Source organism: Copadichromis virginalis, linkage group LG4 (assembly GCF_057382275.1).
Source record: "Copadichromis virginalis isolate Kocher_CV1m ecotype Utaka linkage group LG4, C_Virginalis_male_GT1.1, whole genome shotgun sequence".
NCBI classification, from domain to species: domain Eukaryota; kingdom Metazoa; phylum Chordata; class Actinopteri; order Cichliformes; family Cichlidae; genus Copadichromis; species Copadichromis virginalis.
In genome coordinates this window covers 17,872,430-17,886,651 of record NC_140621.1, presented here as the reverse complement: position 1 = coordinate 17,886,651, position 14,222 = coordinate 17,872,430, and the positions used below count along the sequence as shown (strand labels likewise).

At 40.2% G+C, this 14,222-nt stretch overlaps 1 protein-coding gene across 1 annotated transcript in view; it reads right to left on the bottom strand.

The window, feature by feature from the left end:
- Positions 1–14,222, bottom strand: part of LOC146711186 (immunoglobulin gamma-1 heavy chain-like) — a 162,833-nt gene that overhangs the window by 13,697 nt on the left and 134,914 nt on the right. The window contains exon 3 of the mRNA XM_085452950.1: positions 5,143–5,151. Coding sequence (XP_085309076.1) covers positions 5,143–5,151 — 9 coding nt within the window. The remainder of the gene's footprint in view (positions 1–5,142; positions 5,152–14,222) is intronic.

Genomic DNA, 14,222 nt, shown 5'->3' with positions numbered 1-14,222 from the left:
TTTGAGTTGCATGTGTTATATTCTGTCTGCGTCTTTGTTTAGTGTTTTCTTATTTCCTGTTTTATTGTGAAGGTCTATGTCTCATGTGAGTGTGTTCAGTTCTACTGCTCCCCTGTCTTGTTAGTCCAATTTCTCCCAGCTGTGTCTCCCTCCTGTTGCCCATTCCCTGATTACCACCCTGTGTATATTAGCCCTGTGTTTTCCTGTGCTCAGTGTTGTGTTGTACTTTCAGATCCTGCCTGTGTGGTCCAGTTTGCGGTTTCATGGGTTGGTTTCTGTTTTTGCTTGGTGCCAGCAATAAAGCTGTGGTCTTCAGTTACATTTCCATCTCAGAGTCCTGCATTTGGATCCACATCTCTACCTGCCCGCACACAGAGTCCCGACAATCTGATCAGAAGTTGTATAGTGAGTACAAAAAGGTGTGAGATACAATCGGTGTCATGATGCCAGCTATTTTTGTGCATCTGGTTGAGATCGTTGAAAATATCCTTCACATGGTAGCAACATAATTCTGCCAAAAGCGAGTGAGTAGTGAGTAACAGCAAAACATATCTGTTAATTTGCAGGAGGGAACATGGCATTGGTTGCAATTATCAGATGCAGGATTGCATTTCTGAAGTGTGGATTTTGAAGATCCCAGCTGCCTTTTTTCACCATAAGAAGTCCAAAATAGTTTGATCAGTTGTTTTGAAAAAATTCTTTGGCAAGAAAAATGGAAGAGGAATTTGGGTAAAATGTTCATTTTTAACTGCACTGATTATTCTGATAAACAAGAGATGTACACTTCCCAATCTTTGGAGGTCCTGTTTAATTTTAGACATTAAAGGCAAGAAATTAACAGCGAAAAGAGTATTCAATGTTCTGGTTGCATTGATCCCTAGATCCCTCTATAGTCAGAGAATGAACCAAATCTCTGAAAAGCAGATAAAATTGATGATATGAAGAGAACAGGACTTGAGACATAACTCATCAGCATAAAGTGATAACTTAACTTCATAACTTAAATTCAGCTAAAAATAAAGGAGAACCTCAGAAAAATTGACAGAGGTTCTATAGCAAGTGCGAACAATAGAGGGGATGATGGACGTCCTTGTCTGGAGCCTTAGGAAAGTCTAAAAAAGATGGATTTAATACCATTGGTAAAGATCTTCAGTCTGTCCATCCTCTCCTGCGCTCTCTCCTCTCCTAAATCCAAAAGTTTTCACAGCAGAAAACGAGAGGAATTCCATCTGGACGTTACAGGTTTGGTACAGCATGAGGGTTAACAAATTCGTATTCTTATGAATATGATGTGTAAATTGATTTATTCTTGTACCTCCATCCCACAGTGGCAAATTCTTCACCCCAGTGAAGGTGGTGATCATTTTCTCCTCATTTTAATAAATTGAGCCATTCGGTCTTTGGTCCCAAAACACATCACTAAAAGGTTAATTAGCTGTATGTAAGCAGCAATACATGGAAAAACACAGGATCCACCATACAAGCTATTTTATGATTATGAAAAAAAAAAGTCTATGCAGATGCCCACACTACAACCACTATAAAAATTTAACTTTTGTACCACCAGATTTTCATATACTTAAATTTGAAAGTGTTTTCCTCTCCCGCTTCAACCACCATCGTTATCAGAAAAAAAAAATCTTCTGTATGGCCCACAATGAATCCTGAGATATGGTAGGACACGAAGGATACACCAGACCCATCCTTGAAATTCGGGGAAAATAAGGACTCATTTGTCACCACATCTGGAGGACTATTCGAATTTGGACAGCCTTCGTCGCATTGCTCTGACGTCATTACCTCCAAATATGGCATTTGAAGCATCCTTCCCTTGAATTTGGACACAGCCTTAGTCTGTGTGTTGTTTTTCATTCGGTATCAGGTCATCTGTTGTTTTTACCATGTTTCCAAGTTTCATGTCCAGGTTTGTTCAAGTTCATGTCAGGGTTCTTCATGTTGTTTTTTTAGTTCTCCCAGTTTAGGGGCCCGTTCTTCGTACGTCGCTTACTACATCCAAGATCAAATGACACATCCAAGATCAAATCATCGCGCTAACCGTGAGCTCGCTAATCCGGTTCCCCGAACACACCTGCTGTTGACGATTACTACAGCTGGACGCAGTAATGTGACATCACTGGGTGTCGTAAAAGGGGCTACGCATCGATAGTAGAAACATTGATCGGCAACCCTCTGATTGGTCGGCGAAAATGTCGAAGGAGCGTGCTCGGCTCGGTATTTTTCGGCAGCAGAGCAAGAACTCCTGAGTGAGGGATTTCAGGAGTTTCAGAGTTTAATCAGAACGCAAGGGAACACTGCAAAGGCTGCAAAAGCAAGGAGAGAGGGCTGGCAGAAAGTTGCTGACAAATTAAACTCGTAAGTAATTTAATAATAATAATAATAATATATTGGATTTATATAGCGCTTTTCAAGGCACCCAAAGCGCTTTACAATGCCACTATTCATTCACTCTCACATTCACACACTGGTGGAGGCAGCTACGGTTGTAGCCACAGCTGCCCTGGGGCAGACTGACAGAAGCGAGGCTGCCATATCGCACCATCGGCCCCTCTGGCCAACACCAGTAGGCGGTAGGGTAGATTTATCATATCACACTATATTATCCAATATTATATTACATTATATTATATTGTTATATTATATCCTCTTTCACATTAGAGCCACAACAGGACCCACTAGAACATGGGAACAAGTAAAAGTGAAATATAAGAATATTCTACAGAATGGTAATATTTATCACTTATATTGCTTTTCGTCTCTTGGAAAGAGACCCTGAAATAATCTGTTTGTTTGTTTATAACAGCAACCAAGAAAAGGGCAGAGCAAAAAAAAGACAGGTGGTGGTCCTGCACCCCCTCGTCAACAAGTTGGTTAAGTAAATAATACCCTCACGGGAAGATATCTCTCAATGAGCACACTGTCGCGCTGAGCTAAAGGATCCTGTCTGTCCCGCAATATATGCTGAATTCTGAGGACTCTCCTTATCAATCTTGCACCTTCCGCAATGGGTTGCTCGCGTAAACGGACAGGACATGGCTGCGACAGGCTTCCCAAATCCACCTTGACTTTTATAGCCGTGGTCTCTCATCTTGATTACACGAAGTAATTTACAATTACTACTCTGAAATATGAATTACATCTGTAATAATAATAATACATGTAATAGAATGTTAATAGTACATTTCCCTTTTTTAGGAAATGACCTGTATGTATCTGTGTGACATCAATAAAAGGATCAAGTGCTGCATTATCTTCAGTTACATTGATGTTATTTATTTATCGCTGTTGCTTTCGTATAAATGAAGCGGACATACCTGCGTGGCCGCGATCTAATCCTGTTTACATAAAGTAAACCTGCTCCCGAGCAGGTTTACGCTTACGGCTCTGTTGCTATGACAGCAAGTCCCGGATGAGCTTCGGGGAACCGACTGATCCAGGATCACGCGAAATCGTCAACAATCTAATCCGGCTAACCTACTTAGCGAGGTACGAAGAACGGGCCCTAGGTTAATGTTTAGCTTTGCATCAGTTTGACTTTTCTTTTGTTTGCACCTTTTTCATCAGTCTTATTGAACGGCTCGCCTTTTGTTAATATCAAGTTTTGTTCTACGTTCATTTGTCTTCATTTGGGTCTACTATTCACAATTCATAGTCTGCTTCGGCACACTGTGACAGAGGAGATGTATCCATGAAATTAATACATTTCCCAGCCCAAATTTACTTTCTCAGCGTCTACTGAGATCACTACTACTACTTTAGAGTAGATGATGTTTAAGAGTACAGAGATGAAGAAATAGTTGCCTCACAGGAGCAAATCTAGTTTGCTTCTGTGAAACAATAGTTTGTGCAATATTTTCCAGACAACATGCCAAAGCTTTAGCAATGATCTTAGCATTCACATCATTAAGAAGAGAGGTCTCTAAGATGCAAAGATTTGTCCTAATCCTTTTTTTTTTTTTTTTTTTTTTAAGAGACTTATTGAGGCTTGTGTTAGAGTAGGGGGGGAGTGTCATTTTGTAATGATTCCTTACATACCGCAAGCAGTAATGGGGGCAGATTATCCTGACATTTTTTTAAAGACTTCAACAGGGAATCTGTTTTTAGCAGCATCTGAGTTTATCGCAGGGAAATTGAGGGTGTCTAGAAATTAACTTATTGCAGTGGAGTCAGATGGAGATTCAGATTGATATAAAGACGAATAAAATGAGTGAAAATACAGTGGAATACCTATGCAATGTTCCTGATGAATCTTTTATCTGAGGAATTATATGTGAGGATGATCATGAAAGAAGTCTCTCTGCATCCCTAGTGGGATAAGATCAAATTTAGTCTGTAAATCACCTTGTGTTTAAGTCAACTAGGAGAGGGAAAAATAGCGATTTGTTTGTTCAGTTTAATAATATTAATACTGGATTCTTGAAGTTTTGCTTCATGGGACTTGTTTACGTGGGCAGAGGAGAAAATAATTAGTCCCTGTATGTCTGCTTTCAGTGATTCCAACAGTAATAATAATGGATTGGATTTATATAGCGCTTTTCAAGGCACCCAAAGCGCTTTACAATGCCACTATTCATTCACTCTTGCATTCACACACTGGTGGAGTAGTGAGCATGAGATTGGCTCCTTCATGTTCTGATTTATAGCAGTAAATAGCATCATCAATTTTAGCTGTGATGATAGAATGGGAGCATGAAATAATGTACTGATAACAATTAGGTGTCTGCCTTTCTTATCGGATATAACGTTTGAAGCTGAAAACTGGATTGACCTACCAATTAAAATAGCTACCCGGTGGCTTTAGAGTTAAAGTTTGAGTGGAACACCTCAGAAACCCAAGGACATTTAAGTCTGACCTGATCTTTGGTGTGCATGTGGGTTTCCTGCAAAAACACTAAGTCAGCTTTAAGACGTTATAAATGAACAAATATCCTTGATCTCTTAAGTGGGCTGTCCATGCTTTTAATGTTCCAGCTCAAACCTCAGACAAGACCCAAGTTGTGGAACATTTACATCAGTGGGCATATATTAGGGTTTTTATAGAAGGAAGAAAGAGATGGACTGAATGTGGACCACAACACCCCACCAGCAAAACACACCCTTTTAAACAGAACAACACCCCAATACCCCCAGCCCCTCACCACAGCTCTTACAATGACCCCAAACAATGGAGAACCCAGTGTAAACTCCACAACGAGTCAAATCCCTAGAACAAGTGATTACATTTTTTTTTGTATGTGTTTGTTTTTCTCACAGTACCATTCATTTGTTTATCTGAAGTAAGTAATTAGTATTAGCCACAAGTGTACCATATAGTCGGAAACAGAGAAAGGAGAACTGCAGAAAATATCCCTCTTCAAGTTCATATATGAAATGCTCACTCAGTTAATTTTGCAGGTGCTCATTTTCAGTACCAGCATCACCTGTCTTTCTTAGTTGAGTTTAGGTTTTTGCCTGTCTTTTATTATTGTGGTCACAATGCAGCACCGTAATGCAACGCTAGACTATCATGCTAAACAAATATCTTTAGGTTAAAACGTGTGTGTGTGTGTGTGTGTGTGTGTGATCACATAATCCATGCATTGATTTCAGTATGTTGTTTTCAGTATCTCTGTTACCATATAACTATTTTCTAAGAGACATATGTTTGAATGTGCTGCATGAAAAACGTTTATAATTGTGTCTGTGTGAGGGCTAAACATTTCATGCCTAAGACTCTACATGAGTTACAGTATATATGTTCAGTGCAGATAGATATATAGGTATACATGTCATACAAAAATCCACCGCAATGGCAATGTTCAAAGTTATGAAATGTATCGCAGTTATGCATATAAGAAGTGGCTACTATGGCATGACATATGACATTTTTATGTCATTGTTCACAAAACAATGAAGAACCATTAAGCAGCTATAGGTTGAAAGCAAAAGACAAAAGTAGACTATAGCATAAATATAAAATAAATAAAGGTAAACCCAGTTTGGTAGTATAGCATAGCATCTTTATTTATAACGCACTTTACATCCAACAATGTTGACCAAAGTGCTACAAATATAAAACAGAGGAAACAGTTTAAATTACATATAAAATATCTTAAAATTAAAAAAAATTATAATTAATAAGAAACATATTAAGAGACATCAACAAGTCCTGCTGTGCTAAAAGCCAAGGTAAATAAATGTTTTAAGACGTGATTTAAAAACAGATAAGGAAGGTGCCTGTCTAACATGTAAAGGCAACTCATTCCACAATTTTGGTGCTGCCACAGCAAACGCCCGATCCCCTCTGAGCTTACAATTAGTCCTGGGCACACTCAGGAGGAGCTGGTCTGCCGACCTGAGGGACCGGGGAGGTATGTATGGATGAAGAAGCTCAGAGAGGTACAGAGGGGCAGCATTGGACAAACATTTAAAAACAAATAAAAGCAGCTCAAAATGGATCCTAAAATGCACGGGCAGCCAATGAAGTGAATATAAAACTGGGGTGATATGCTCGTATCTACGAGTGCCAGTTAAAAGGTGTGCAGCAGCATTCTGGACTAACTGCAGTCGAAAAACAGAAGATCGACTCACCCCAAAATAAAGAGAATTACAGTAATCCAGCCGAACGGTTACAAAAGCGTGGATTACTGTTTCAAATTGCTGTCTCGTAAAAGAAAGTGCTTAATTTTGGCCAGTGGTCTCAGATGAAAGAAACTAGACCTTACAACCAACCCGATCTGGCTTTCAAGTTTAAGCTCAGGATCCATTTTAAAACCCAGATTAACAATCTCTGGTTTACAGAATGATTTCAGAAATTGCAAATCAACACACGGAACAGCAGTGGAGGCAGGTCTGAACACCATTACTTCAGTTTTAGAATCATTAAAACAAAGGAAGTTTAGCACCAACCACGACTTGACGTCCTCCAGACATGTTTGTAAACGATTTACAGACTACTAGGGATGGGTATCGTTTAGGTTTTATCCGATACCGGTGCCAAACCGGTACTTTGAAACGGTGCCGGTGCTCAAACGGTGCTCAAACCGGTGCTTAAAGAATGGAGAACACAAAATTGGTCCAAAAACCTCTCATGTTCAGCTGGTTTTTTGTAAAAAGATAACAATGTTAGCCTTTTCTGCAGCTATGGGGCATATATGGTATCACTCTTGGCTGGAAGCAGTGCTTAAACAATGGAAAAAAACACAAACTTTGTCCTAAACCTCTCATGTTTAACTGTTTTCCACTTTTTCTTTGGTCATTTTAGCCTTTTTGGCTTTTTGAAGGGAGTATCTGCCATCAAACAAGAGGACAGCTGCATGTAGCTATGATGATGTTTGCTAGTTCACCTTACATGCATTAATGTAATAACATGGTTAGCCTACTCAACGTAAATTACACACGAACAACATTAAGCTACTCACGCAGAGAAGAACGGCTGCTGCTGCCATCATGATCCGTCATCATTTCTGCTACACTGGCAGGGCTAGGGGCCAGGACTCTCCTCTTCGTGTTTTTGGGGGATGTTGCTAACTCCGGGTCCGATAACAGGCAACAACCGCAGTAAATGTGCTCGGTGTGAGGTCTCGCAGCAAGCTATCACACAGCGCATTTCTGGGCTTTTAAAAAAAAACGCTATGCGTCGCCAGGTGTTTCATCGGATTTGAGGTGTTACCTCCTTTGACAGTATCACAGTATCAGCTTAAAGCACCTGTTGCAGGCTGCTGAGTTTGCATATTTTGCTGTGAAGTACAGCCAGGCTTTTGACCGCTTCGCCTTGGGCATTTTTAATCTGTAGCTCTGCTCTAAAAGAACGTACGTACCTGGCCCCGCCTACTATCCTCGGAAACGTAAAATGATTGGCTAGAAGTGTATCACAGCTCAGGAAAAAAAAAGCACCGAAATGTGCGCTGCTTTTCGGTCTGGTTACTACCGTTTATGTCAGAACCGGTGCCATCATGGCACTGGACACCGGTACCCATCCCTACAGACGACCCATCTTTCTTTTTAAGAGGAACATAAATCTGGCAGTCATCTGCATAAGAGTGAAACGAGAGTCTGTGTTTTCTAAAAATTGAGCCCAATGGAAGTAAATAAAGTGAAAACAGGATAGGGCCCAGAATGGAACCCTGTGGTACTCCATGAGACAACGGAGCACGGGAGGACTCGCAGTTTCCTAAGCGAACTGAAAAGGTTCGGTTTGTTAAGTAAGACCTGAACCATTTCAGAGCCACACCTGTTATACTGACACACTGCTCCAAACGTGAGATTAAAATTTCATGGTCTAGTGTCAAATGCAGCAGTTAAATCGAGTAAAATAAGAATGACACTTTCACCAGAATCACGTGATAAAAATATATCATTAAAAATTCTTAAAAGTGCTGATTCAGTGCTATGCATTGCTTTAAAACCAGATTGAAAAGTCTCCTGAACATTTTGTGCATTCAAGTATGAGATCAATTGGTCATATACAATTTTTTTTCTAAGACTTTAGATAAAAAGGGCAGCTTAGATATTGGTCTAAAGTTCTCAACAGCGTTTGTATCTAGCCCAGGTTTCTTAAAAAGTGGTTGCACAATTGCATCTTTGAAATTCTTTGGAACCATACCTGAAGTAAGGCTGCTATTTAAAATGGTTAAAATGGTTGGACCTATGGTAGAAAAAACTTTCAGAAAAAGGGGAGGGATAGGATCATAAGGTGAGCCTACAGGCTTTAAATGATCCACCACCTCCTGTAGCTGAGCAAGAGTAACCGACTCAAACTGTTGAAAGACAGCTGAGCAAATTGGAAGGGTCAGAGGGGTCAGATGTGGGCAAAATAATCTGCGCCCTAGCCGAGGCTACCTTGTTTATAAAGAAGTGCAGAAACCTTTCACACACTTCAAGTGAAGGCTCAAAACTAAGAGCAGAGGGAGGGCTTAAAAGAGTCTCAATTGACTTAAACAATATATGTGGTTTCTGATAATTCACCATAATAATGTTTGCAAAGTGTTTCCGCTTTGCTTGTTTTATTGTAAGCTGATATAAGGCCCAGCACTCTCTTAAACTTTGTAAAGAGACCTGTAAGTTATCTTTTTTCCATCTCCGCTCAGCCCTACGACATTCACGCCTCGCAGCACGGGTTTCATCGTTCAACCAGGGTTCAAGCTTTGTCTTAGAATGCTTAATTTTTAGAGGAGCAACAATATCCAAGACAGTATTTACCAAATAAACACAAAAATGCAGAGTGTCACAGGAGGATAGAATGGCATGTTAAAAATGTGTTTCCAGATTCAATTAAATTATCTTAGGGATGGGTATTGCCAGTTGAAATGAACTGTTTATTAATCTATTGGTTCTGAACTTTATTGGGTATTTAGTGTGAATATCACTGAGGGGGGTTAGAGTTGCACTAATGATACGCTCTGCTGCATTCACCACCCATTGCGGATCCTTTTAGGTTTCTGCAGCTGGCGAACCACAACATGCAACAGTAAGTCTAAAGACTTTCAATTGTTGACTGTTGAAGTTGGTCAGCAGTTGACAAGGGAGGTGAGCTTGCTTTAACTTTCTTAGAAAGTAAAGCCTATTTTGGGTATTGTCTGTGAAGGTTCTTAGTCATCCAGGTCATCGTAGTCTAAGAGGCTTGGAAAGAAAAGCGTCTGGACTTCTTTAAGTTGCTTGAAGATGTTTCACCTCTCATCCGAGAAGCTTCTTCAGTTCTAGGGTAAAATGGTGGAGAGTCCCAGATTTAAACCCCGTGGGAGTATCTCCCCAAAAAGGGGCAAAAGGACCCCCTGATGATCCTCTACCTAATCACGTGAGCCAAGGTGTGAAAGCAGGTGGGTCTAGGTTTCACAATCAGCGCACCCAAAACCCTGGCTGATTGTGACCCACACCCGCAGAGCTTAACTGGTCTTCTTTGGTAGGGATCTGTAGTTGTGGCCCTTATCATGCACATGATAAAACGCAACAAAAAATTTGGTACAGTACAACTGCACCACATCTAATATCTATAATTACTGTGAGCCCTAATAGTTGTTTTATCCCCATTCTCTGTGTGTGTGTGTGTGTGTGTGTGTGTGTGTGTGTGTGTGTGTGTGTGAGTGAATTCCCAACATTTAGTGGCCAAAAAAGTCAATCATTTGATGTTGATTGTTATGTAACATCTTTCTTCTCGATTGTAAGAAATTCTGGTAAGGATAAGGATATGCTAAAGAGCTGACTATATATTAATCAAGGTCCCCTTATATATGTATTACATATACATCGTTTTCTACGGCAAACGTACCTTTACTCTCATAAGGATGTTTTTGTCACTGTGTGAATCACTGTGGCCATCCCAGTTATATACACAGTGACAGACAGTAATACAATATGCCACATGTAGTTGCCATTGTGGCATATTTTCTGCTTATATTTAAACCAATAAGCAGTAAAGTAGATATTCTTTCGTATTTAAAACTTTCAAAGAAAAATACAAAAATAATAATAATTTGTGGTTTGGTCATTTTATTGTTCCCACTTGGAAACTTGGTTTACAGTCAGGCTCTCAAGAAATCATCCATGGAAATAATATTGAAAAGAAAAACAAAAGAATAAAACGTCAGTGATTTTGGTAATACAGATATTTCCTCCCATTTGTATTATCTGTCAAATCAAACTAAACTGAATGAATAAAATGAGTTAATTAAACTGTAATTAAAGCAAACCCCATCTTTATAAAAAAATAGTGACACTACTGCAATTACACCTGTCCTAAAAGCTCAAACTCTGTCAGATTAGTTGCAGCAGAAGTTAGTGCTTTTCAATTTATTGCAGTAATTATTATTTCTGTGCTTCTTGTTCTTATACTGTATTTGATATGTATATGCTGTTCTATGGGTAGTCTTTTTAAAATCTTATTATTCAAAATATCTTAACTCTATATCTTTTCTATAATGAATATTTGTGCCCTTGCTAGTCCTCATAACAATAACATGATGTTATTATGTTTTTGTATGCAGAATTCAAAACATGGCCACTCATTTTGCTGAATACTAAAACTGTCATGAAAAAGACTTCATGCAAGACTTTTCAGAAAGACTTTGTCAAGAGGAAGCAGATACAGGAAGCAGATGTCTTTAACTGCCAGTGTTTCTTTATTTACTGACCACTTTGTTCCCAGCAGAAGGATGTTTTTGTCATAGAATAGCTATTCAAAGGCTGTTTTCTTGTATTTGTGTCAGTGTTGATGGTATACTTGCACAAAACCACTACATTGGACACTGATGTGTCACTCCATACCCTGCCACCCACTGGTCGTTTAATGTTGCTATAGATGTATGACATGCTTCATCGTAATTACTGTTATTTAACCCTGACATGCATGAATTATGACAACTTCAAACAGGATTTTTTCTTAGGTATTTTTATTCATCTTTTCACGCTTAAAGATGAATAAAAAATACTTAGAAAAAAAAAATCATAAATACTTTTTGCCATCGTAAATTCTGAAAAGAAGTCTGTTTGTTCAGTCACGATTGGACTACTGTAATTCACTGTTTACATGTCTAAACAAAAACTCCCTGGAGCGTCTGCAGATTGTCCAAAATGCTGCAGCAAGGCTTCTGACAAAAACATCGAAATACTCTCATGTAACACCATTGCTTATACAGCTGCACTGGCTCCCCGTTGAATTCAGAGTTCATTTTAAGATTCTGGTTCTGACATTTAAAGCTCTTCAAGAACAAGCATCAGCGTACATCATTGAACTTTTACAGTCCTATGCCCCTAGTAGGTCCCTGAGGTCTTGTGATCAGGGCCTACTTGTTATTCAATATACAAGACTGAAAACCAAGGGTGATAGAGCTTTTGCCACTGTGGCCGCCAGATTGTGGAATTCTCTTCCTCAGAACTTAAGATCTGCAGACTCAGTGATTAGTTTTAAAAAAACAGCTAAAAACACATCTTTTTAAAACTGCATTTTGTTAACTTGTGACTGTTTTTGTTTTATACCTTGTAAAGCACTTTGTGATCTTTTATCTAGAAATGTGCTATATAAATAAAATTTTACTTTTTACTTACTTTGTGCAGTTCTAAAATGTTAGAATATTGATGTTAGAGTATTAGTTTCAATTTCCATCTGTATGCTACATTTGAGAAAAGACAACTTGTATAACAAAATATCCTTTCTTTATTCTTCCAGTCTTATACACCAGTTTATTATTTTTTTTTTCTGCCTGTCCCGTTTGACTCTTTTGCCATCAGAATTATTGTCTAAAGGCAAAGAAAGACGCCGAACGGATTTACTTTACCAAATGGACCATCCCAGACTTGCCGTAATGGTCTCTTTGATTCACCTTTTACTGTTTATTTTATTTTATTTTCACTTGCTAAATACGGGGCAGACTTAACTGGGGGAAAGAAAGAGGGGGAAAAAAAACAGCGGAGAAGAGGGACGGGGAAAAAACAAAAACCAACAAAATAAGCAGACAAAAATATACATATATCAATGACCTGGATCACCTGTTGAGAAAGAAAAAAGAGAAATCAAGCAGAAGAAAAAAAAGAGCAACATAATAAACAACATCATGATGATCTATGGGGATATAACAGTAAATACTAAATATTAAACATTGTTGTGGAGCACGTAAGATCGACAGCGCACAGTGTGCTTTGAGGTAGGAGCCAAAAAGGGTGTAGTTTGTTTGTGTGAGCACCCGTGTGTACACCTGTGAGCATGAATGTGCTTGTTTTTAAAAGGTTCCTTCATGTAATGATCTGCTAGAGGGTGTGGGGAGCCACAGCCCCGTCCACCAGGGCATGAAGCAGGTATGGAGGAGATCAAGACTCCAGACATCCAGAGGCCCTCAGAACACGAGAGACCAAGGAAGACTAACAGAGGGGCAGCTGCGCCACTATCCCAGAAAGAGCTGAGGAGAGTCCCAGATGAGGGGTCACTCAGCAGCCGCGGAGCAGAAGCCGGGGGGGGTTGCAGTGACGTGCCCGCGAGCTCCGCCGGCAGCCAGCTGCGCCAGAGTGACCAAGCCCCAGGCCAAGAGGCCGAGGGTACCCCACCCCCGATGTGGCCCGAGCAAGCCCCAGGCTCCAGGCCCCGTTAAGCAGCCACCAAGGAGTGAGCTGGCGGGTACCTGGATGCCCATCCCCAGACACAAAAAAAACCACCAACGCACTGAAGTCTGCGGGCGTCTGCCACCAGCAGGGGAAGTGGTGGGGGAGATAGGCCTCCATACTGTCAGGGTTCCTGGGTCGGTGACCCAGTGTTTTCAGTTTTGTTCATGTTCAGTTTATTTTGCCACTTCCATGTGCTCACTTCCTGCTTTTCCTGTGTCAGCTCGTCTTGTGTCATTAGCCAGATTATGTTCAGCTGTGTACTCACTGGTCTCTCATTATCATCCTCATCAGTCTGTGTATTTAAGCCCTCTGTTTCTACTCGTTCACTGTCATGTCATTGATGTTATGTTGTCCTTCCCGTGTGTTCCCTCAGTTCAGTCCGCCATTCAGTTGTCCAGCCAGTCAGTGTCCGTTCACCCACTCCTTATAATAAACCTCACCTACCTGCGAGTCTTGCGTTTGGGTTCCTTCTTCCTCGCCTCCACACAACGCCTGACGCATACATTGGAGGGCCTGAAATGTCCCTAGAGAGGTGGCGTCTGATACCCAACCTGACATGTGGACACAGACATACAGGCACACACAGAAACAAACATCCATTCCAACTAGGGGTGGGCGATATAAACGATATACGATAGAAACTATATAAATTTGGCCAACGATAGAGATTTTGATTATATCGCTCTATCGCGATAGCGCATGTTGATGATGTCATCAAGCTGCACCTGTTTTGGTTGACAGCATCGCAGCGGCTACAACTATTATCATCTGCAATTATGCTGAGCGACAGTCATAGCAAAGAGATGAAGCACTGTTGAAATATGGGGAAAGCCAAAAACTGCGCTTCCTCCACTTCCCTAACATTGATTCATTAATGTTGAATTCTCTCGCAGCTGCTCTATTCCCATGTTGTTGCAGTATATTAATGACTAACCTCGTATTGTGGATGAATAATCTCAGTTGTTCTCCTGACTGAAGTTTGGCCCGTTTACAGCATCCTGCTATGCGATTGCATTTGTCCCTGGCCACCAGAATCCCTCACGTTAACTTTTATCGAGTGGAAAAAAGTTAGCGTTCATCCTCCAGCTTCACTGTGCTAATGTCATGCTAACATAGCTGTGTCGCTAGCAATC